This window comes from Oppia nitens, unplaced genomic scaffold (genome assembly GCF_028296485.1).
Source record: "Oppia nitens isolate AA-2021 unplaced genomic scaffold, nextdenovo-longstitch-racon4-pilon3 scaffold2_pilon_pilon_pilon, whole genome shotgun sequence".
Lineage (NCBI taxonomy): Eukaryota > Metazoa > Arthropoda > Arachnida > Sarcoptiformes > Oppiidae > Oppia > Oppia nitens.
The window spans coordinates 603,631-625,635 of NW_026533210.1; the positions used below are offsets into that span (position 1 = coordinate 603,631).

At 27.5% G+C, this 22,005-nt stretch overlaps 6 protein-coding genes and 1 non-coding gene across 7 annotated transcripts; 4 read left to right on the plus strand and 3 right to left on the minus strand.

Annotated features, from left to right (window-relative positions):
• Window positions 1–2,197: 2,197 nt before the first annotated feature.
• Window positions 2,198–4,446, plus strand: LOC128955433 (uncharacterized). The gene is made up of 4 exons (XM_054301105.1): window positions 2,198–2,245; window positions 2,336–2,694; window positions 3,260–3,466; window positions 4,001–4,446. Exons 2-4 carry the CDS (start codon window positions 2,392–2,394, stop codon window positions 4,367–4,369), a joined length of 879 nt encoding a protein of 292 aa, XP_054157080.1. The 5' UTR covers window positions 2,198–2,245; window positions 2,336–2,391; the 3' UTR covers window positions 4,370–4,446.
• Window positions 4,447–4,777: 331 nt separating this feature from the next.
• Window positions 4,778–5,853, minus strand: LOC128955134 (phospholipase A1-like). Its single transcript, XM_054300776.1, has one exon. It carries the CDS (start codon window positions 5,846–5,848, stop codon window positions 4,778–4,780), a length of 1,071 nt encoding a protein of 356 aa, XP_054156751.1. The 5' UTR covers window positions 5,849–5,853.
• A 1,096-nt stretch (window positions 5,854–6,949) lies between these two features.
• Window positions 6,950–8,692, minus strand: LOC128955306 (THO complex subunit 4-like). Its single transcript, XM_054300967.1, has 3 exons — window positions 8,583–8,692; window positions 7,609–8,223; window positions 6,950–7,231 (listed from the first exon to the last, which is right to left on the minus strand). Exons 2-3 carry the CDS (start codon window positions 8,138–8,140, stop codon window positions 6,981–6,983), a joined length of 783 nt encoding a protein of 260 aa, XP_054156942.1. The 5' UTR covers window positions 8,141–8,223; window positions 8,583–8,692; the 3' UTR covers window positions 6,950–6,980.
• A 1,782-nt stretch (window positions 8,693–10,474) lies between these two features.
• Window positions 10,475–12,085, plus strand: LOC128956366 (ras-related protein Ral-A-like). Its single transcript, XM_054302096.1, has 5 exons — window positions 10,475–10,758; window positions 10,817–11,097; window positions 11,305–11,513; window positions 11,627–11,804; window positions 11,895–12,085. The coding sequence occupies exons 2-5, from the start codon at window positions 10,978–10,980 to the stop codon at window positions 12,006–12,008; spliced, it is 621 nt and encodes a 206-aa protein (XP_054158071.1). The 5' UTR covers window positions 10,475–10,758; window positions 10,817–10,977; the 3' UTR covers window positions 12,009–12,085.
• Window positions 12,086–15,007: 2,922 nt separating this feature from the next.
• LOC128955142 (protein LSM12-like) lies at window positions 15,008–16,822 on the plus strand. Its single transcript, XM_054300782.1, has 6 exons — window positions 15,008–15,328; window positions 15,400–15,698; window positions 15,786–15,928; window positions 16,034–16,143; window positions 16,270–16,423; window positions 16,578–16,822. The coding sequence occupies exons 2-6, from the start codon at window positions 15,467–15,469 to the stop codon at window positions 16,791–16,793; spliced, it is 855 nt and encodes a 284-aa protein (XP_054156757.1). The 5' UTR covers window positions 15,008–15,328; window positions 15,400–15,466; the 3' UTR covers window positions 16,794–16,822.
• A 964-nt stretch (window positions 16,823–17,786) lies between these two features.
• Trnav-uac (transfer RNA valine (anticodon UAC)) lies at window positions 17,787–17,859 on the plus strand. The gene has a single exon. It is a non-coding gene; the product is annotated as a tRNA-Val (tRNA).
• A 284-nt stretch (window positions 17,860–18,143) lies between these two features.
• On the minus strand, window positions 18,144–18,891 carry LOC128955421 (uncharacterized). Its single transcript, XM_054301090.1, has one exon. It carries the CDS (start codon window positions 18,680–18,682, stop codon window positions 18,182–18,184), a length of 501 nt encoding a protein of 166 aa, XP_054157065.1. The 5' UTR covers window positions 18,683–18,891; the 3' UTR covers window positions 18,144–18,181.
• Window positions 18,892–22,005: the final 3,114 nt, after the last annotated feature.

Consider the following 22,005-nt stretch of genomic DNA (forward strand, 5'->3'; position numbering starts at 1 on the left):
ATTCTTCCAATTATTTTTCTTTTCCCTTCTATCCGTGTCTCTATTCGCTTTTGCCATTTAGGTATTACATTTTCTTGATTTGGTTTTGTTGTAGACATGTGTTCTATTTTGTAGCCTAAGAGTCTCGATACTGCTACTGCTGCACAATACGTTATTGTATTAATTGCGCTCAACGACATATTTTCTTCGATGTAATCTTTAAGTATATCATTTATCGTTATTATAGTAGATCTTGTTTTAATGCCACTTCTTATTTTTGGTAATTTAGGTCTGAATTCTATTTCAAAGTCTTTATATTGTTCTAAAGATGTTTTTAGTTCATTTTCTGCTGTTATTCTTTTTATTTCATCATTTGTATTGTTTATGTTATCTGTTGTTGTAGGTGTCTCTTCTATTTCTGGCACTACTTCTACTGTGGTATTTAATTCAGTTGTTTCATTTAATGATAGTTCATGTGCCACTTGTTGTTTGATTTCTTGTAATTCAATCGGGGATATTTTATTATTCTTTGCTAAGAATCGCCGTTGGTCTGCAATTCTTTGTTCCGTTACATTTAGTTCTGGATATTTTTGTTTGAATGCTAAGTATATTTGGTTTCTGTAATTAGTCATATTTGTTTCGAGTCGAGTTGATCTGTAGTATTCGCGCATTATCAAGGTATTCATCTCATGTGTCCATCTCATGCGCTTTTGCGATTTGTCAACCAAATTGGTCAGTTGTTGCTGAGAACCAGCTTGAACTGAAACATTTTGGAGGTTAGTCTGATTTTGTTGACTAGTCTGCGGTCGCATTACATCACAGCTTTGCCCGCATAGCACATCACTGCGTGGGATATGATGCATACTTAACGAACAGCAGTCAATGCCTACCTGCTGAACGCGGGATTTATTTGAGAGGGTACCTCCCGAACACCCCCCGTTATTCCTACGACTACGTGTAATCATATTTATATATTTTGTGGCCTTTTTACGGGGTCCCGGTCCCTAGAGAAAGCTCAACACTAACATGTGTCTATTGCCACCCATTTCTCACCACTAACATGTGTTTGTTGAAATAGGATTTTTATTTTTATTTTTTTGAAACAAAAGTGGCCATTGCGTGTGAGGACGAGTAACTACTCGAAGGGTGAAGGGACATCCTTGCGGACGTCCCTTCGGGGTGGGGGCACCTTTTTACAGGCACCCCCGGGTGGGAGCACCCTTGCGGGTACCCCCAGGTGGGCACCGATACCGAAGTACCGATACCCGGGTCGGGCAGAAACTCGTCCTCACTTAGCACCCCGCTTTCCCCATACTACTTAAGTTGGCCGTCCTAAACAGCGTTGGTTGGGCAGGGACGGGAAGCACAGTTAAAACAATTTTTTTTTCTCAGAAAAATTGCTTTCCACATCAGGGCTCGAACTCACGATCTTACTCTCCATTACTCTACTAGCCCTACACACTAACCACTACACCACTGTGCCTCCTCTTATTATTATTATTATTATTATTATTATTATTATTATTATTATTATTATATGATATTTATTAAACATAAATTATTAAACAGGTATTAATTATAAATAAACTTGAGATACAGTTAATAGTTATAATAATTACTAATAAATCATATTTTATTTAATCACTAAATTAAATATGATTTTAATAGCATAAATAATTTTTACAATAAATTTATGCAATTTGTATTATCATATTTATGATAACTACTGTATAATAAAGATAATTTATTTTAGCTTATTATTATTAATTATTTATTAAATATCATATATATATAAACAAGGTAATTGTAGTACTAAAGTGGTAAATAAAATAAAAAAAAATATTTATTGTAGACGTGATTAGCTAGATAATAATAACAGATTATTCAAATATTTTTTGTATTATCTAATAATATTAATAATTATAAATATTTATATCATATCTTATTGTGAATTATGGACTTAATATATATTAATAACAATAATGCAATTTATAATATTTAATTGTGTAATAATAGACTATGCATTTATTTTTTAATTATTTTAACAATATTTAATAATAATTGTTATACTGTTTTTACATAAATAGTTGAATAAAAAATATATATATTAAAAAGTTATATCTAAAAGTTATAACTATTAAAAAAATATTTATTTATATTTTTTTTATAAATTAAATAATGTCTACAATTATTACTATTACAGTCATTATTATTACTATTAATATTTTTTGTTCAATAAATAGTTTAAATGCTAGTTCACAAACAGGTAATTATTATTTTTATAAAAATTTTAGTTTTTTTTCTATAAAAATTAATTAGAAAATTAAATTATTATTATAATTATTATAAACTATAGCCAACTGTGATGGTGTCGGTTGGATTGCATACAAACAGGAATCGTGTATACGATTCATGTTCTACGCGACACAGTATGTCTACGCTCAGGCCGCTTGTCGGCAACTGGATCCCAGTGCTCAGTTGGTGACGGTTGACTCCGATGATAAATACCAGTTTGTTGAACAAAGGCGCCGTCAGTTGATGCCCTGGTCCCGGGACTATCCATACAAATCGCATATTAGCGACTATAACTATCGGCAAACTGTTGGTGGTGATGGTGGGGGAGTATCGGCAATACCCCACCGATTTTCGATGATCGATGCTGGTTTATCGGGACTACCCGAAAGTGTATGGAAACCAATAAAGCCACCAACCAAGGTAATTTATTTTGTTTGGTGTTAAGTGTGTTTGTTCAACGGCACCACCCGACCCCCACCACCACTATCGCTAGATCAATGTTTTTATCAATGTATCAATACTAGTTGATTACTATCCACACTTTCCCAGCCCCACCCCACCCCCTTTATATTTAGATTGCAGTATATAGATGCTAGTTTTTTTTATTTTATATATTTTTTTTTTAAAACTAATTTTTGTTTATTTTTAAAAATAGCTTTAAATTAATTAATTAGTAAAATATTGCATAAATTATATAATATTAAATTATTGAAACTTTTTTGTTTTTTTTTTGTAAAAAAAAAATTTATTACAATCTATGTAATATAAACTATTATTATACTATTCATAGGTAAATGTCATCATCATCATCAAATAATAAAAAAATAAAATTAAAAAAAATGATAATAGTAAAATAAATGTATTAAATTAAAAAACAAAAATTATTTCAATCGAAATTTTTTTTTAAAAAAAACTATATAATCTATGATAATAATTATTTTTAATTAAATTTTTAAATTTTTATTTAATTAATTAATTTTTTTAGTGGGAAGACCATAGTTTATGGATCGGTGCCAATAGACAGGTGACAAGTAAATTTCAATGGCAGGACGGCACCCGGCTAAATTATACACATTGGGCACCGGGCGAACCCAATTCGGACGGTTTTTGTGTACAATTGGGCTATAAAACTGGCCAGGGTGAATGGTACGATTATAATTGTTGGTCAAAGTTCAAGTTTATTTGCGAAAAAGTAAGATTTTATTATTATTTTTAATTTTATATACGGTATATATAGATAGATAGATAGATATATAAAACTTTTATTTTTAATAACTGTTAAATTAATAGTAAATTATAATAAACTTAGTAATTACTAATTAGTAATAACTAATTAATTAACAATCATTATTAAGTTATTATTATTGGGATTATAATTAATTATAATTTAAATTTTTTATTTTTATTTTTTTTAATTATTTTTTTAAATACTTTAAATTATTTTATTTGTGTATAATAAATAAATATTATTTTATTTATTTATTTATATTATTATATATATAAATACTGTATATATTAATAAATATATAGAAACTTTTATTTTTAATAACTGTTAATTAATAGTAGATTATAATAACTTAGTAATAATTAGTAATAACTAAATAATTAATAATTATTATTATTATTATTGGGATATTTCTATTAATATATAACAATTTTTTTTAATTAATTTAATTTTTATTTTATAAACTAAAAAATAAAATAAATATTTATTATATATTTCTAGCCACAAAACAAAACACCAATCGATAATTTGGTTAACAATTTGGCCAGATTGAAATTGGATCTGGATACTATGAAAAATGATCTAGCTAATCAGCAATTGCTGATAAATGATTTGCTAATGTATAGGATGGCTGGACAGGGATTGGGTGCAAAACTACAACGATCTACCGATTCTCGGAAAAAATTGCCGGCCGCTGATTGTATACAAGTGCACAGTGTTGACCAATTGGCCGCCGCCCGTGAACTATGGCCCGATGTTCGGGTTTGTCCAGATTTAAATGTTTTAAGTGGTGCCAGATCAATTTATTATAATGTCAAATTGTTGATAATGTTGATGATGATAACTGTACCGGTTTATTTATATATTTAATACTAAATTATTAATGTTTACCACCAGGGTTATATACCAAAAAAAAAATTAAATAAAATTTTAGTTATTAAAAATCACATTGCAATTATAATCAATTTAAATAAAAATTATTTGTTTTAAATAATTATTAGTAATCTTTTTTTTTAAAATTATTTATAATTATTATTTTTTTAAAGTATCAGTTATTTAATAAATTATATGTTTATTAGTTTTAATTAAATTAATTTTATTATCATTTAATTTATTAATGATTTAATAATTTCTTTAAATAATTTTTAGATTTATTTTATCTTTTTTAGAGTTTATTAAATAAATCCCTAAAAGATTATTAGAGAAAATAAATATTAAAAAAATAGTTTATATGATTATTAAGTGTTTAGAAAAAAAAATATTTTTTTTTTATAAAAATCAAATCCACGGTTCGCTAGCATTGGTCAACACATAATAGCATCGATCGGGCAGATCGTTGTTAGGCCACTGATCGGTATAGTAGCCCATTTCGGTCTCCCGATCCACACGTTTGACCCGATGTACGGCCGAATCAACATCGGGTTCGTCTTCGAGGACCAGCGACGTCCGAAACGAACCCGAATTGCCGATACTCCACATAAAATAGTCGATAGCGCGGCTATGGCTGACCGTAAAGCCGCTACCGTACGGACTAACTTGACCTTTGGCCGACCGACGTGTGCTCTGTAGGTACGGCTTTTTGTCGGGCGCGTCGTTTGTTGGCTGATTCCAGCCGTAATTCGGATAGAAATCTACCGAACCTAACGGTACAAGTGTACCGAAATAGGGTACAGATTTGCCGTCGCTGTGGATGACATCGACCAGTCGAGCATCGGTCCGATTGAGACGTTTGTCCAGATTTTCGGTTTGAAAGCCGACACCCGCCGGATCTAAACCTGTTATTCGATCGATTTTTACTTGACTTTCACGGCCGGCCCGACCGGCCAAATGTGCGCCCAAACTGTGACCGATTAGCCACAGCGATATTTCTGGGAAACGTTTGCGCAGTTCACGCAAATACGGTGCCAGCCATTGGCCAACGGCCAGTGCATTGGCCGCCGCTTGTTCGTAAGCGGACACACCGATATCGGATCCCTTACCCCAGCCGACAATGGCTACCGTTTGATCTCTTTCGTCGATCAGCCGATCCTTCATTATGTGCAACCATTCGGTATGTTTATGGCTGCGAAAGCCGTGCGCTATGAACACCAATCGACTACCCGTAGCCGCTAACAGCTCGTTGGCCACTATAGCGTCTACTGCTTGTTCGGCCGACATATCGTAGCGTAGGTCCAGTTTCGGATGATTTTGCCGAAACACTAGCAGTTCCGGCTGAATGCGGTCGATATCCCACGGCTCGGGATGAGTGCCCAACCAATACGGATGTACGGGAACAGTATCGTCCAGGTCATCGTCATCATCGGTTGAGTGGCCGCCGCCGCACCCGAAGTTTTTGTTTGTATTCCCCATTAAAAGTACATTAAAAACTCAAATATTATATTTAATTATTTTAATAATTAATTTTTACTATTATATTATAATAGTATTGCGTTTACTAGTATTTAAAAAGTTTATCAATAATAATGAAACAAAAATAATATAAAAAAATTTTTATCACATATTTTGTTTCATACCTAACAATTCAATATATATACAGTATATATATATATATATATATATATATATATATATTAAGTGATTAGTTATATAATAGTATTTATTTATCAGTTAAATTGCAATAGCGTTCAATAAATACTTCAATAATATTCACTTTATTTTTTATCATAAAATTATTTTTAATATTATATATTGGATTTGAAATAATTTCAAAAAATACATTTACAAGTTTTATCATATAATGTATGATTCATATTATTATTATTATTATTATACAATTGGAAAATAAATTAAATTAAAACATTAAAAATTTTTTTTTAAATCTAATGAAATATTTATGTAAAAAAAATAAATAAATAATAATAAAACAGTGTTTAACTAATTTCTAAATAATTTAATTTCAAAAAAAATCATCATTCAAATAAATAGGATATGAATTACAAAAAAAAATTCACATTAATTATTATTATTATTAATTGTTTGTAATATCAATTTGTGTATGTTAAATTAATGTGGCTAATGTTAACAACAAAAAAAACAAAAATTACATTTTACAACAAATAACTATTGATTAAAAAATAAAAATAAATAATCAATTGGTAAAAATATAAATACATGTTATACATGTTTACTGATTATTAATATGATTATAGTATTATTATTACTATATAAATGAAATTTAAATGATTATATATTTATATATATATCTATGAATTATTTTTTTGTCAATGAATCAAAATGTGTGTATAAATTATTTGAAAACAACAAAAACAAATTTGTAGTTTAGTTTTAAATTAGGTTATTTGTAATATTGAAAAAAAATTATTATTATTATTATACTAAATAATAGTGTATTTATGGGAAGCAATATATGATATATATGTTTGTGTAAATTATGCAATAATAATAATAATAATAATAATTAGATAGTTATTACTAGTTATCATTTAATTACTAGTAATAGTTAATAATAATATTATTATTATTATTCGGTTTCCATTCGCCACGAGTCCAGATCATTGTCCAACTCTTCTTGCGTTACGATTATTTTGGTCCGACCGCCGGCGCCACCACCACCTCCTCCTCCTCCACGACCACCTCTACGACCTCCGCGTCCTCTATTAAAACCGCCGCCACCGCCACCACCACCGCTGCTGTTCTTGTTATTGTTGCGCGGAGTGGTTACTACATCGTCGGTAAGTTTGGCGCCAATAACCCGTATTCTCATAGGACGTCCTAAATTGATACCAACCAAACAATAACAAAAACAGATATATATATTAATATCATATGATAAGATCAAAGCCGTCAATGATAGTCATTGAGAGAGAGAGAGCATAAAGAGAGAGAGAGAGAGCATAAAGAGAGAGAGAGAGAGAGTAAAGAGAGAGAGAAAACAGACAGAGAGAGAGAGAGAGTAAAGAGAGAGAGAGAGATAGAGTAAAGAGAGAGAGAGTGAGAGAGAAAACAGACAGAGAGAGAGAGAGGGGGGGGAGAGAGAGTAAAGAGAGAGAGAGAAAACAGACAGAGAAAGAGAGTAAAGAGAGAGAGAGAGAGTAAAGAGAGAGAGAGAGAGAGAGTAAAGAGAGAGAGAGAGAGTAAAGAGAGACTACCGTCGAGTGGAACTCCGTTATACTGGTCGAGTGCCTGTACGGCGTCGAACTTCTGTTCGAACAACAGTTCGGCGGTACCCAGCGATCGGCCAGATTGGTCATAATGAACTGTCCACTTTTTGAGCGGTCCAAAACTGGCAAACAGTTCGTATAGGTCGTCATCGGTTACCGTATAGGCCAGATTGGATACGTGCAGGCGTGCCGTTCGCGGCGATAACGGCATCGACCACGACTGGCCACCTCCTCCGCCGCCGACCGATTGGCGCTTAACTCCTTGTCGTCCGCCACCACCGCCACCGCCACTGTTTCCGCCAAATGATCGGCGAAACTGTGGCCGCGATTTTTGTTGTATACCATTCAGATTACTACTATTAGATCGTCCGCCAGCGCCTCGACCGCGACCACCACCGCGTCCTCGACCACCTCTCGGACCACCTCCTGTTCCTCCGCCAGCACCTCGGCGTCGATTTCCGCCACCGATTCGGTCGCGTTTGATAATGTCGTCCAACGACATGTCAATCTTGTCGGCCATTGTTGTCCTGTTGTGTGTCCGGTAATGATAGCCGTAATATATCTGTCGGTATTGTGGTCTTTGTCTTCAACTTCTTCTTCACTCTTGATTTCAATAGTCAGACAATACATAATAATAATAATAATAATAATAATTTGATTATCAATTGGTTTATCAAAAAACAAAAAAATTATTTAAAAAACTAAAAATTTTTAATGAAAACAATGACTTATTATTATCACTAAAACATAAATTATTTATTTTTATTTATTTAATGATATATTAATATAACTTTTAAATAAATAAAATAATTATTTAGTTATATATATATGTATTGATTGTATTAATTAAAAACATTTAAACTGTATTTTAAAAAATTAAAAATACAATTATAATTGTATTTATTTGTTATTCAAATATATTTTTAATGATAATAAAAATAATAAATTTTTTTATAAATTACTTGTAATAATAATAATATGTTTTAATTTTTTTCGTTATATTTAAAACACACAAATAAAATCAATTGAATTTTAAATTTTTAGTTTTATTTTTAAAACGATTAGTAAAATGTTTTTATTTTGTATTTTTTTTTTTTTAACTAAACATAACGTTTATTACAGTATAATAATAATGACAAATACAAACACATTGACTGTGAAAATCAATTTATAAATAAATAACGTTTAAATTAAAACGACAATTTGAAACACAAAAAAATACATAAATAATGTTTGTTTTTTTAAAAAATTATTTATAATTTTAACATAAACTTTATAACTTTTAATAATAATACTAATAATAATTCATATTGATAAATTTTTATTTAATTATATTTATTATATAAATAAAAATTTAAAAATGTTAATAAAATTAATAAATTATTAATTTTTTTTTGACAAGTTTACAAACAACAACATAATATTTTTTATTAATTATTTTTTAACAATTATTTTAAAATTATAAATTAATAAATTTATAAAATTCAATAATAATAATAATAATTTATAGTTTTTTTTATAAATTATTTATTGAAAATACTAGGATTTAATTTACATAAAAAATACAATAATTTTTCCGCTAAATATTTTCTAGTATTATATTTATATGCAAAACAAGTATAGAAACAAACAAACAAAATAGTAATGTGTTTTTAAACGCGATTTTACTTTTTTTTTTGAAAAAAAATTATTGCTAAATAAATCAAAATTTTTGAAAATTTTAAATTATTATTATTACAGTATATGAATATGTAAATTTTAAAAAAACAATTAAAAATAGATTTTAGTTGTAATAAAACTTATCATGTTTCAACAAATTTCTATTATTTTTAAATATAAATTATGTTTTTTTTAAAAAAAAAAATAAAAACATTTTAGTTGTAATAATAATAATTCAATGTAAAAAAATATTTGATTACATACTTTAATCATTGATGCATTTCAATGAAAAACATGTAATTACAGTATTTTTTACACTTTTATATGTATTATATACTGTATATACAGTATATATATAAGGTTAATGTCAATGAATATCATATCAACAAGTTTTTTTTTTTAAAAGTGCACTAAAATTTAACTTAAATATTTATAAAAAAAATATATTATAATAATAGTACACTGTATATTTGATTATTATTATTTTTTTTTTAAAAATTAATTTAAAACTAAAGTGTAAAAAAAATTTAAGATTCTATATTTACTATAGGCATATATATTACAAAATTATTTGGCAATTTAACAGCTACTTTAAATTTTTAGGTTTTATTACGATATATAACTTTTATATTTAAAAACATAAAAAAATATTATTTTACTTTTAAAAAACTATACAAAAATAGCTATTTTTATTTAGCATGCAACAATTAATACAAGTAGAAAATATTTATAAAAATTTATATATATAAATATATAAGTTATATACAATATGCATATATATATACAAAAATAATTTGTTGACATTATCGAGAGTGTATAGTGTATATACTTTTAAAAAAAACACACATACACATTTATACAATTTATTATTATAAGTCCCCTTTTTTTAAAAAAAATAAAATATTCCCGATATAATTTTTATTGTATGGACTAATAATTTTTTTATATATATTTTAGATTTTTTAAAAAATAAAATATAATTGATATTAAATTATTTCAACAATAATTATTATAGTTTTAATTAACTTATAATTTGTTTAATTATTATTATTTTAAATAAAAAAAAAAAGAAATTTAAATAATAGGAGGGAATATAACCCTATAAAAAATAAAGTGTCGAACCCTAACATACAGTACTATTACTAAACAGATTATACTGTATTTGAACTCATATTTCACTTGATTTAGTTGTTTCTCTACTAATATATTATTATACAGTGAATCACAACTACTGTAACATAAATACAACACAACAACAAAAATACAAAAACAATAATCATTTCATTTGCCAATCAATTCAATTGTTTTATTATTATTATTATTATTATTACTGTATTATTCACTCAATAATAATATCAGTCAAACAGTCAGTCAATGAAACAGTCAGTCAGTCAGTCGTGTCATTGAATTTCATTTAGTTTGAAGACGAAGAAGAAGACCATCGATACCATTGATTGCCGACAACAACAACAACAACAGGTTATCATCTCTGATATCATCAAACTATAAGTGTCACCGCATTTGATCCAATCCAAAGACAGTCGTGTCACAGACAGACAGACACACGTGTCATACCATCCCATCAATTGATTTGACTTATAATTACCGGTTATTGTCGGTTATTGTTTGTTTGGTTGGTTTGGGTGATTGTGGTGGTGGTGGTGGTAGTGGACGACAACAACAACTTCTTCAACAACAATGCAGTCAAAGGGTGGCAACAATCGGCAACCAGTTGGCCAGCCGTTGCACAAAGTTATTATGGTTGGCACCGGCGGTGTCGGCAAATCGGCCCTAACCTTACAGTTCATGTATCAGGAGGTTAGTGTCAACAACAACAACGTCATCGTTGGTCACCGCAATTGGCGACAGACAACCGCTGGCCGATGACTGCCGACAGTCGCTGTCAGCTGTTGTTGTTGTCTTCGCCCAATTGTGTGGTCCAACTGATCCATAATTTTATTATCCTATTATTATAATAATATATTATTAAATACTAATTGTTTTGTGTGTGTGTGTGTATTATAGTTTGTCGAGGACTACGAGCCGACCAAAGCGGACAGCTATCGCAAAAAGTTGATGCTCGACAACGAAGAAGTACAGATCGATATACTGGACACTGCCGGCCAGGAAGACTATGCGGCCATTCGGGACAACTATTTTCGTACCGGCGAAGGCTTTCTATGTGTATTCTCGATTACCGAACACGAAAGCTTTGCGGCCACACACGAGTTTCGGTAAGTTTGTTCGGTGTTGAAGTTTGTCCACCGAAATTGATTCGGGTTTTTTTTAACCAATTTAATTGTTTTGTTTATTTCTTTCGGGTAACCAATCAAATCAAATCAAATAGCGAACAAATACTTCGGGTTAAGGGCGACGACAATAACATTCCGTTTATTTTGGTCGGCAATAAATCAGATCTCGAAGAAAAACGACGAGTCAGTCGACACGAAGCCCTACAATTGGCTGACGCGTGGCGCGTGCCGTACGTGGAAACGTCGGCCAAAACTAAGTTAAATGTCGAAGAGGTATGTGTTTTAAGTTAACTAAAAAAAAAAAATAACTACCGGTTCTATCATTTACGGCAATGTTTTTACAAAATTTTTTTTTTTTTAAAGGTATTCAAAGAGCTTATGAGACACGTCCAGAAGCGAAAGCTGGCCGACGGCGAGGCCAGTAATGGACCGAAAAAGACTGGCCGCAGGAAAAAGAGAAAATGTGTTATTTTATAAATAGATAGATATTTTTAAATAATAATAATAATAATAATAATATTTGTTATATAATATCGTAAAATAATAATAATAATATCGGCAATTGTTTTCGTAGAGTAGCAACAAAAAAAACACCCCATTATTATTGGAAGTTATATTTTTTAATTATTATTATTATTATATAAATCCCAATTACCTGTAATTAATTAATTTAACAGTTAATTAGCATAATTTATACAGGGATTGATTTTTTTGTTGTTGATAAAAATGGCGCTAATTTTGTTATAATAATAATAATTTTTTTTAAATACTGGCAATTTTTAGGGGTGACCTTTGACCCACTCATTTTGAAAAATTAAAACAATAGATTTTAATGTTTTTAAATTAAACAAACAAACAAATTATTATTATTATTATCGTACTGTTGTAACTCTCACTGGTGAATCTCATAATTATAATTATAATAATAATAATATTTGTTTATTTGGTTCACAATATTAATATAATTAAAAAAAAATATATACATAATTTAATATATAAATATATATATTTTGTATTTTATATACAATGATATAACATTTTTTGATGTTTTTATTATTATTATTACTATTAATATATATTTGATGTCTTAAATGTTGTTTGTTTAAGACTATCCTCTCTCTCTCTCTCTCTCTCTCTCTCTCTCTCTCTCTCTCTCTCTCTCTCTCTCTCTCTCTCTCTCTCTCTCTCTCTGAATATACATATATATATATTGAAAGTTTTTTAAACCCACAAATTGGATGATAAAATAAAAACTTAATAACACTTAATATTTAATTATCATTATTATTGTAAATAATTATTATTATCGATTGTAATGTTTATTAGTATTTTTATTATTTAAAAAAAAAACGAAACAAATTATAATAATAATAACGATTTATTATATACAAAGCAAAAACAATTAGATCTATTGATTGCATTTCATTGTATTGAAACTGATTTTTTTTATTATAAAAAAAAAATAATAATTTTTATTTATATACGCATATTATTAATTAATTAATTAAAATTAATATATATATATATTATAAAATTATATAAGTTGTATAATTTTAGTCATAATTTTTTTTTTGATTGTTTGTTTGTTGAAATAGTGTGCCAATTGATTGTACTTTTTATTTTATTTTATATATAAATATATTTATAAAAAAAAATGATATAAATATTTTTTTTTAAAACAAAAAGTTTATTTTTATCACTTTTTTTATTAAAAAAAAACTATTATTAATTTATATCAATTTATATATAATATCATATATATATATATATATATATATAGTATATAATACTTGATATTAATTTAAAACACTTGTAGTAAAAAACTTTTTTTTTAGTTAATTTATTTTAGTTATTATTATAAAATGTTTTGTAACGTAATCAGTGAATGGTTTTTAGAAAACATTTAAATATTTCACTACAATTTATACATACTACACACACATATACAGGTTAACACCCTCTATATATTACACACACACACACACTCACAAAGTGACCAAGTTTAATTAAAATAAAAATTTTATAAAATAAAAATTATAAATAAATAATTGATATTTAATTTTAATTTTATACAGTTTGTGGTTATAAAATAAAAAATTATTCGGAAAAAAATCAAATTAATTATTGAATTATTTTTTAACATTTTTTTAAAAAAAAAATATATTATTTATTTTAATGTATATATAACTAGTGTTCGACTGTATATTTTGGTAATATGTCCTCTGCATTGACTGTTTATATACTGTATATAATAATCACTCGGTTTATACTATGATAACATTTATTATCATAAAATAAAATTACAGTATAAATGAATGCATTCATTCAATAGCATATCCATTGATATTACACACACACACACACACACATGTAAAACTAGTGTTGACATATTACAGAGGTTTTTTCTAAAATTATTGTAAAAATGATCATGATGATGATGAAAAACGATTAAAAAAAATTTAAATACAATTTTTGTTGTTGTAAAAAATGATAATAATAATAATAAAGTTGTCTAGTTATCAATAAATTAGATTTTTATTTTTAAAATAATTATTGTTTTTTGAAAAAAATCCCTAAAAGAAAACAATTATATGTTATTATTATATAATTTATATAATACTACATATTTTTTTTTTAAAAAAAACTAATTTTATAATTTTCTTTAAAAAAATTTGACATTTATTTGTATAGTCTATTAATTTATTATAGGAGAATTAAAAAAAACAATATATAACAATATATATATAATATAATATTATTATTTATTTAATATTAATATTACTTTATTAATAATAGGGATATAAATTATATGATATAATTGATGATATGATAAATAAATATATATATATATTCTTGTGTTAGATGTCAACCCTATTTTATCTCTCTATCGCATACATAGTGTATATGACTTATGTGTTAAACAACACACACGTTGAACGCCAATACACTAAAAATAAAATCCCATAAAAATATCATATAATAGTTAATCAAAAATAATAATAATTATTATTATTATTAACTATTAGCTCAAATAAATCATTTAATTAATATTTTTAAAAAACAATTTTTTTTTTGGGGAACAGTTAGGTCCCCCACCCCGGTCAGGGTAGGTCATCCCCCCCCCACTAGATGTATATGTTTGTGTGTGTGTGTGTGTAGGGGGTAGTCAACCAACAATTTTGATTATTATTAGAAATAAATATAATTTTTTTATATTAAAAAAAAATTTATTATAATTATTATTATTATTATTAGTGTCAATAAAAATACCGGCAATTATTATATATAAATAATATATCGATAGTCACTATACTATTGAATGAATTTATATATGATATAAAAAAAAAATAATAATAAATTCATAAATCAAATCAACAAAAAATAAATTATTTTATTATTAAAATAATATTTAATTAATTAATAATAATAATAATAATAATAATTAATAAAAAAAACTAATCAATCAATCAATTGATTAGTTTTATCTAAAAAAAATAGTGAATTAATAATAATAATAATAATTGAAATTTTTATTTCAATTATCACTTACTTAACAATCGTCTACTATATAGTTGTGATGATTATAACCACCAATTGTCACATCAATTGATCCCAAAAAAAAAAAATCTCAATCGACAACAACAACACACCCGATGTTTAGTAGTGGCCATCACTGACCCGTCGATTGATTGACTCACTCACTCACTCACTCACTCACTGACCGCGATTGGCCAACACGTGTATCTGTTTGTTGTCATCCATCAAAATCATCCGTCAAAGAGATCCGCCATCTAATTGTATGTCTTGTTGTTGTCGTTGTTGTCGTTGTTGTTGTCATTATTGTCATTAAAAACAAAAAAATATAAAGTGATTGTCATCTCGTCTTCTTAACCGTGAATGTGCTGTTGTTGTTGTCGTTGTCATCGTCATCACCAATGAAATTGATTGGCAATGATATGATGGCCAACAATAGCACGAACAACGCCGCCGCCGTCGCCGCCGCCACCATCACGACTGCCGCCGCCATTACCAATCCAACCGCTGCCGAAGATATCACTGACTGTATGTTTACCGTCGGCAGTATCGTCTCGTGTCTTACCTGTTATGATCAACGGGTCGACGGAGAGGTCATAGCGTTTGATTACACTAAACGTTTGCTGATCTTAAGTATTATGACTTATTTGTTATTTATTATGTGATTTAACCGTAAAATCTAATTAATTTTAAATCTATTGTTTACCACTATATATATAGAGTCCAACAGTACCGACGGCAATGTCAATCACAATGACATTCACTGTCTGAATCTGGAATCGGTTAAAGATGTGACCGTCAAGAATGAAGTAAAACGCGAGGATGTGGTCAACACACAGTTGCCGCAGATTAACACATCAAAGGTTTGATAATTCAATTGATAGTCAATTACTCTTAGAGAGAGAGAGAGAGAGAGAGAGAGAGGATCTAATTGTTTGGACATTTTTTTGTTGTTGGTGTAAATATAGGTCGATGACCGCTGTCGACGGGCTATCGATGAACGAAGACGACTGACCGATGCGTTTAAAGCCGGCGCCAGTGCCGACGGAATCAAACTGTGGCTACAGTTGACCAAAACGTACGGCCGGCCAACTGTTGTTGTTATTGTTATTGACTGATCTTTTTTTTTGTTGTATTAATTTGTATGTTTGTTCACCTCCGATGTCTTCTGGCCATCAAAACTGTCCAAAAACAACAACAACAGTATGAGCAGAGATGTGGTCATCAGTTGGGACGGCGACAACATTATCGTCGACCACAGTGTCCGCATTGTTTCGCCGTATAAAGTGGACAACTGTACGCAACTCAAATCGCGTGGCAATGGACCGCAAACATCGTTGAATTTTACAAAGCGATTGGTAATTAATAATAGATTAATAAATTTAAATAAAAACCACGAAAATTGTTTGGCCTGATTGTCGGTAGAGATACAATTGGCTGATAACTTGATTGATTGGTTAATTGGTTTTATAAATATTTCCGTTAAAAAAAAATTAAAAAATCACTAAACAGGTCGAGAAGTTCTGGAACGATCAGAAGCTGAACGCGACGGTAGCCGCCAAACAGCAACCGACGACAACAACAACAAGCAGTGGTGGCCAAACTGTCAACGCAACGGCCGCATCGGGACCGACATCGCCGCCGTCGCAGTCGTCAACGGTCAACAAAAGCGCCACCAATTCAGCGGTTCAGCCGACGGACAAACCGCCGTTCAATAACAAAGGCTAACACAAGATATATATATTTATATATATATATCCGACTCTATTCTGTGTGTGCGTGTCTGCAAACCGCACATACAGTTAGGGAGAGAGAGAGAGAGATAATACACACACACACACACACACACATAAACATACATTTTTTTTGACGACAAATGTTTTCATTTTATTTTTAAAAAATAATAATTATTATTATTAATTAAACCGAAAGACAGATTAGTTAATTAATTAAAGAGAGAGAGAGAGAGTTATTGACAAAATTTTTTTGAGTATAATTTTTTTTGTATATTGATAGTGATAGACGATATATATCTTAATTATATATATATATATAATTGAACTGTAATTGAATGAAAACATTTGAAGCAATTTTTTTTAATTCAAAAAAAAATTAGAGAAATTTATTTCAAAAATAAATATATTTGAAGACATTTTTTTTGGTGCAAAATGAAGAAAAACAAAACAAAAATCAGTTATTATTATTAGACAAACAAATTATAATAAAAAGTTTTTTTTTAATTATTATTTTTGTTTTTTCATTAATTTCAAAAAAAAACAATAAATTTTTGTCCGATTTATTGATTGATAAAAAAAACTAATTGAAAAAATTTGTTTTAAACAAAAATAATTTAGTTTTATTTAAAATTTCATTGAATATAACTATTTAAATATATATATATATATATATTAAACAATAGTTATTAAAAAAATTTTCTATTAATTATTATTATTAATACAAACAAAAATGATCCGGATTGTTTTTTATATATAACTTATATACCATATTCAATATGAATCTAAAAAAATGATTATAATAAAAATAATAATAATATTTAATAACTATAATTTATAAATACAATTTTTGTTTTTTAAAAAATTATTATTTGTAATAAAATACAGTAAATTGCAAATAAATTATACTTGCTAATTTTTTATAATTAATATATATATAGTTAATGTATTAATCTATTATATAATTCACTCATTTGGTTTATATACAGGTTCCGTGGTGTAGTGGTTATCACGTTTGCTTTACACGCAAAAGGTCCCCGGTTCGATCCCGGGCGGAACCAGTTGATACTTTTTTGTGTGTGTGTATTTTTTTATACATTTTATACAACACATACAACTAACTAACTTAACTACTAATATATAATAACTATAGTATACATATAATAACATAACAATTAACAAATTAAAAAAAAACAATTATTATTATAAACTAATTATATAATTAATTAATTAATTTTTTAATTAACATTTTTTTTTTGGTTTAATAATTATTATATATATTTTTTTTAATATAATTAATTACAATAACAATAATAAATTAAAGTAAAAACAATTGTATAACATATTAATGAAATAAATGATTATTATTTGGTGTCCAATCAATCACACGCTGGAACCGCCGCCGCCACCACTACCTCCGGCCAAATTCTGGTCACCATTTTTACCGCTCTGTGTTGTCGGTGACGGTCTATGTGTACCAATCGGCTGCAGCGGCGGTCGCCTCTTGTGTCCGTAACAGTGGTCACTCTCGCGACAACAGTCATCACCGCCTCCGCGGCCGTCATCCGAGTCGTCATCACTACTACTACTACTACTGCTATCGCCGAACAGCCGCTGCTTCTCATAAATACAGCAACACTTGGACTTCTTGCGGTTCAGATGTTCGTTGTCGACCGTTTCGGCGGCAAACATAACCCGTCGGGAGTTGGAGGACGAGGAGGCGGTGCCGGTGGCGGCCGTTGTCCGATCAGTTTGGACATTGCCTTGAAATGTCAATCGGAGTACGGGTTCTGGTTGTCCGTCGATGACATCGGCGGTAGTAGTAGTGGTCACCAGTGTTGTGGCGGACGACGACGACTGGCCATTATTAGTGGTGGCCATCATTAGTGGTCAAACAACTACTAAACGTTATGTGTTTGTGTATATAAACTGTCGGACAGTCAGTCACTATCGGTGGTCACTAAAAAAACAGCCAATAATTGGATTGAATGGCGAATCCAATGGAAAACACAATTTAATAGCAAATAATAAATACAAACACAAAATGTTGTCAACTAAAAAAAAAACGACCCGTACTTATACAACGTTACGTTAAGAGTGAGTTAGAGAGAGAGAGAGAGATTGAAAGAGAGAGAGAGAGATAAAGAGAGAGAGAGAGAGAWAGAGAGAGAGAGAGAGAGAGAGAGAGAAATAAAGAGAGAGAGAGAGAGAAAGAGAGAGAGAGAGAGAGAGAGAGAGAGAAATAAAGAGAGAGAAATAAAGAGAGAGAGAAGAGAGAGAGAGAAATAAAGAGAGAGAGAGAGAGAGAGAGAGAGAGAGAGAGAGAGAGAGAAGAGAGAGAGAGAGAGAGAGAGAGAAATAAAGAGAGAGAGAGAGAGAGAGAGAGAGAGAGAGAGAGAGAGAGAAATAAAGAGAGAGAGAGAAATAAAGAGAGAGAGAGAGAGAGAGAAATAAAGAGAGAGAGAGAAAAAAAAATAAAGAGAGAGAGAAGAGAGAGAGAAATAAAGAGAGAGAGAGAGAGAGAGAGAAATAAAGAGAGAGAGAGAGARATAAAGAGAGAGAGAGAGAGAGAGAGAGAAATAAAGAGAGAGAGAGAGAGAAAAATAAAGAGAGAGAGAGAGAGAGGGCAACACATGTGCCGTTAGGTTAGTATTAAAAAGTTATGTATAATATTAATACTTGTAATATATATTTGATTTCATCATTCAATTGTTTGTTAAATACAAATGTGTGTATATTTATAATATAAAATAGTTTCGGTTTTGGTTTTAATTGATTGTCGGTTTGGGTTTATTTATATAAAATAAATTAATAAATTTTTTTATTGTCTATTAGATTATAATTTTAAATAAATTAAAAAATTACTAAATATAATAATTTTTTTTATTAATTTATTACTAAAATATTTTAAAACAACTTTTTTATTGTAAAATTTCTCAGATTTTTAAAAAAAATAAATTTATTTATTTATCTGAATTTATAATAATTTCTAATAACTAATTATAATAATATTTTAATAGTTATTATTATTTAACATTTTTTATATTTTTAATTAATTCTATATAATATAAAATTTTATTTATTAAATATTTAAGTTTTTAAGACAAATAATAAATTGTAAATAATTTTTTATTTAAAACAAATAATTATTATTTTCAAATGTAATTATTATATAAAATATACATTAAATTTATATATATAACAAATTAATTTATATTTATAAATATTTTTTAAGTTTTTTTATTTAAACAAAAATTTGCTATTTCTATACAATAATTATTGTTTTGGTTTGAAATTAATTAATATTAATATTTTACTTGTATAAAAAATTTGTTTAATTAAAACAAATTATATATATATATATTTAAATACAATTAATTGTTTTAATGCTATAGTTTATTATAAATTATTGTTATATCTTAGTTATATTACTATTGTGTATATACACTAATTCAATTCAAATTTTATAGATAAAATTTTCAATAGTATATTGAAAACAAAATCAATTTAAAATTGTTTAATAAACATATTTTTTACTAAAATAAAAACATGTCATATGCTATAAACATTAACGAGAGAGAGAGAGAGAGAGAGAGAGAGAGAGAGAGAGAGAGAGAGAGAGAGAGAGAGAGAATTTTTTTTTATTTATATATATACTGTATTATATCAATGATAATAATAAATCAAAAGTTTTTTCTCTAATGTCTAACAATAAACAAAAACAAAACCAAAAACATTTTATTAAACATTTATATATATATTACAAATAAAATATTCAATATATAGAAATAATTATATATTTATTTAATGAAAGTAAGTTTGGTAGTAATTTAGTTATTATTATTATTATTACTAATAATAATAATATTTATAATAATTACTAACATGTGTATAATAACTAAAATGTTAATTTTGCTAATACAATTAAAAACCAATGTGTTTTTATTAATTGTGAAATATAGAAATATAATTAATACAATATATATATATATATAGTATGTATATATATTGATATTATACTCTAGTCAATATTATAGTCTATATAAATAAAGTATCTATAATTAATAAATAATATTAAAAATATTAGATAAATTTATTTAATAAGTAAATATCTACAAAAAAAAATCTAACATAATTTTATATATACACACACATACATACATACACACACACATGCACACACACATCCACACACACACACACACACAATCATACACACACAAATACACACACATAACAACACATATATATACACACATACACACACACACACACACACACACACACACACACACATACATACACATTAAATTTTGTGCAACATGTGGATTTATTTTTTAAAAAAATAAAAATAAGCGGTCTACATCAAATAAAAAAAGTAAAAACTATATTATATATACTATATATGATATGTATAGTTTTTTTTTAAAAAAAACACTATCGTTATATTTTGAATAGTCATGTTAATCGTTAACTGGGGGTTGGGTGGGTAGGGGTGGACGAGGGGTCATAAAAATTATTGTTATATTGTGACGGGACATAATAATAACAACAACAACAAAAAACAAACAATCATCCAGACATCACCTAGATAATAATAATAATAATAATAATAAAAATTTACACTATTTTACAATACAATAGGAATTTTAAATGTTTTATTGAGTTTTAGTTTTTACAACAAAAAAAACATTTTTAAAACTTATACAATACAGACAATTAATTTTATGGTATATATATATAGCTAGTTAACAACAATTTTTAAAATATTTTTCTACCTAGACAATTTAGTTTTTTATTACGTATTACACATTACACATTAATTTTATTATACCTAATATATCCATAATAGTTAAGTAACTTTTAAATTTTTATTTTATTTTTTTTCTAGTCTATACTAATATTGTAAATTTACAGTAAATATATATATATATACAGTATATATCATATATAATATTATATTATATTAATATTTATACAGTACTGTACTTTTTTTTAAATATATATATATAATATAAATAACTATTAAACATGTTTATAATTATCAAGGTTAAGGCTGTAAAACACACACACACACACACACACATTTATTTATACTGATAAATTACATGATGATAATTTATTACTTAATTTTTTTAAATAAAATAAAAAATTACTACTAAAAAAAAGTTATAACTTTATAAATTTATTTTTTTAAAGGGAAAAAA

Bases quoted from the DNA above. Each gene is read 5' to 3' on its own strand.
- LOC128956366 (XM_054302096.1), top strand. From the start codon at position 10,978: ATGCAGTCAAAGGGTGGCAACAATCGGCAACCAGTTGGCCAGCCGTTG. The intron at 11,098-11,304 runs GTTAGTGTCAAC...TGTGTATTATAG, and splicing joins TACAGTTCATGTATCAGGAG to TTTGTCGAGGACTACGAGCC. The intron at 11,514-11,626 runs GTAAGTTTGTTC...CAAATCAAATAG, and splicing joins GCGGCCACACACGAGTTTCG to CGAACAAATACTTCGGGTTA.
- LOC128955142 (XM_054300782.1), top strand. From the start codon at position 15,467: ATGAAATTGATTGGCAATGATATGATGGCCAACAATAGCACGAACAAC. The intron at 16,144-16,269 runs GTACGGCCGGCC...CAACAACAACAG, and splicing joins TGGCTACAGTTGACCAAAAC to TATGAGCAGAGATGTGGTCA. The intron at 16,424-16,577 runs GTAATTAATAAT...ATCACTAAACAG, and splicing joins TGAATTTTACAAAGCGATTG to GTCGAGAAGTTCTGGAACGA.
- LOC128955306 (XM_054300967.1), bottom strand. From the start codon at position 8,140: ATGGCCGACAAGATTGACATGTCGTTGGACGACATTATCAAACGCGAC. The intron at 7,232-7,608 runs GTAGTCTCTCTT...GTATCAATTTAG, and splicing joins TAACGGAGTTCCACTCGACG to GACGTCCTATGAGAATACGG.
- LOC128955134 (XM_054300776.1), bottom strand. From the start codon at position 5,848: ATGGGGAATACAAACAAAAACTTCGGGTGCGGCGGCGGCCACTCAACC.
- LOC128955421 (XM_054301090.1), bottom strand. From the start codon at position 18,682: ATGATGGCCACCACTAATAATGGCCAGTCGTCGTCGTCCGCCACAACA.
- LOC128955433 (XM_054301105.1), top strand. From the start codon at position 2,392: ATGTTCTACGCGACACAGTATGTCTACGCTCAGGCCGCTTGTCGGCAA. The intron at 2,695-3,259 runs GTAATTTATTTT...TAATTTTTTTAG, and splicing joins CAATAAAGCCACCAACCAAG to TGGGAAGACCATAGTTTATG. The intron at 3,467-4,000 runs GTAAGATTTTAT...ATATATTTCTAG, and splicing joins TCAAGTTTATTTGCGAAAAA to CCACAAAACAAAACACCAAT.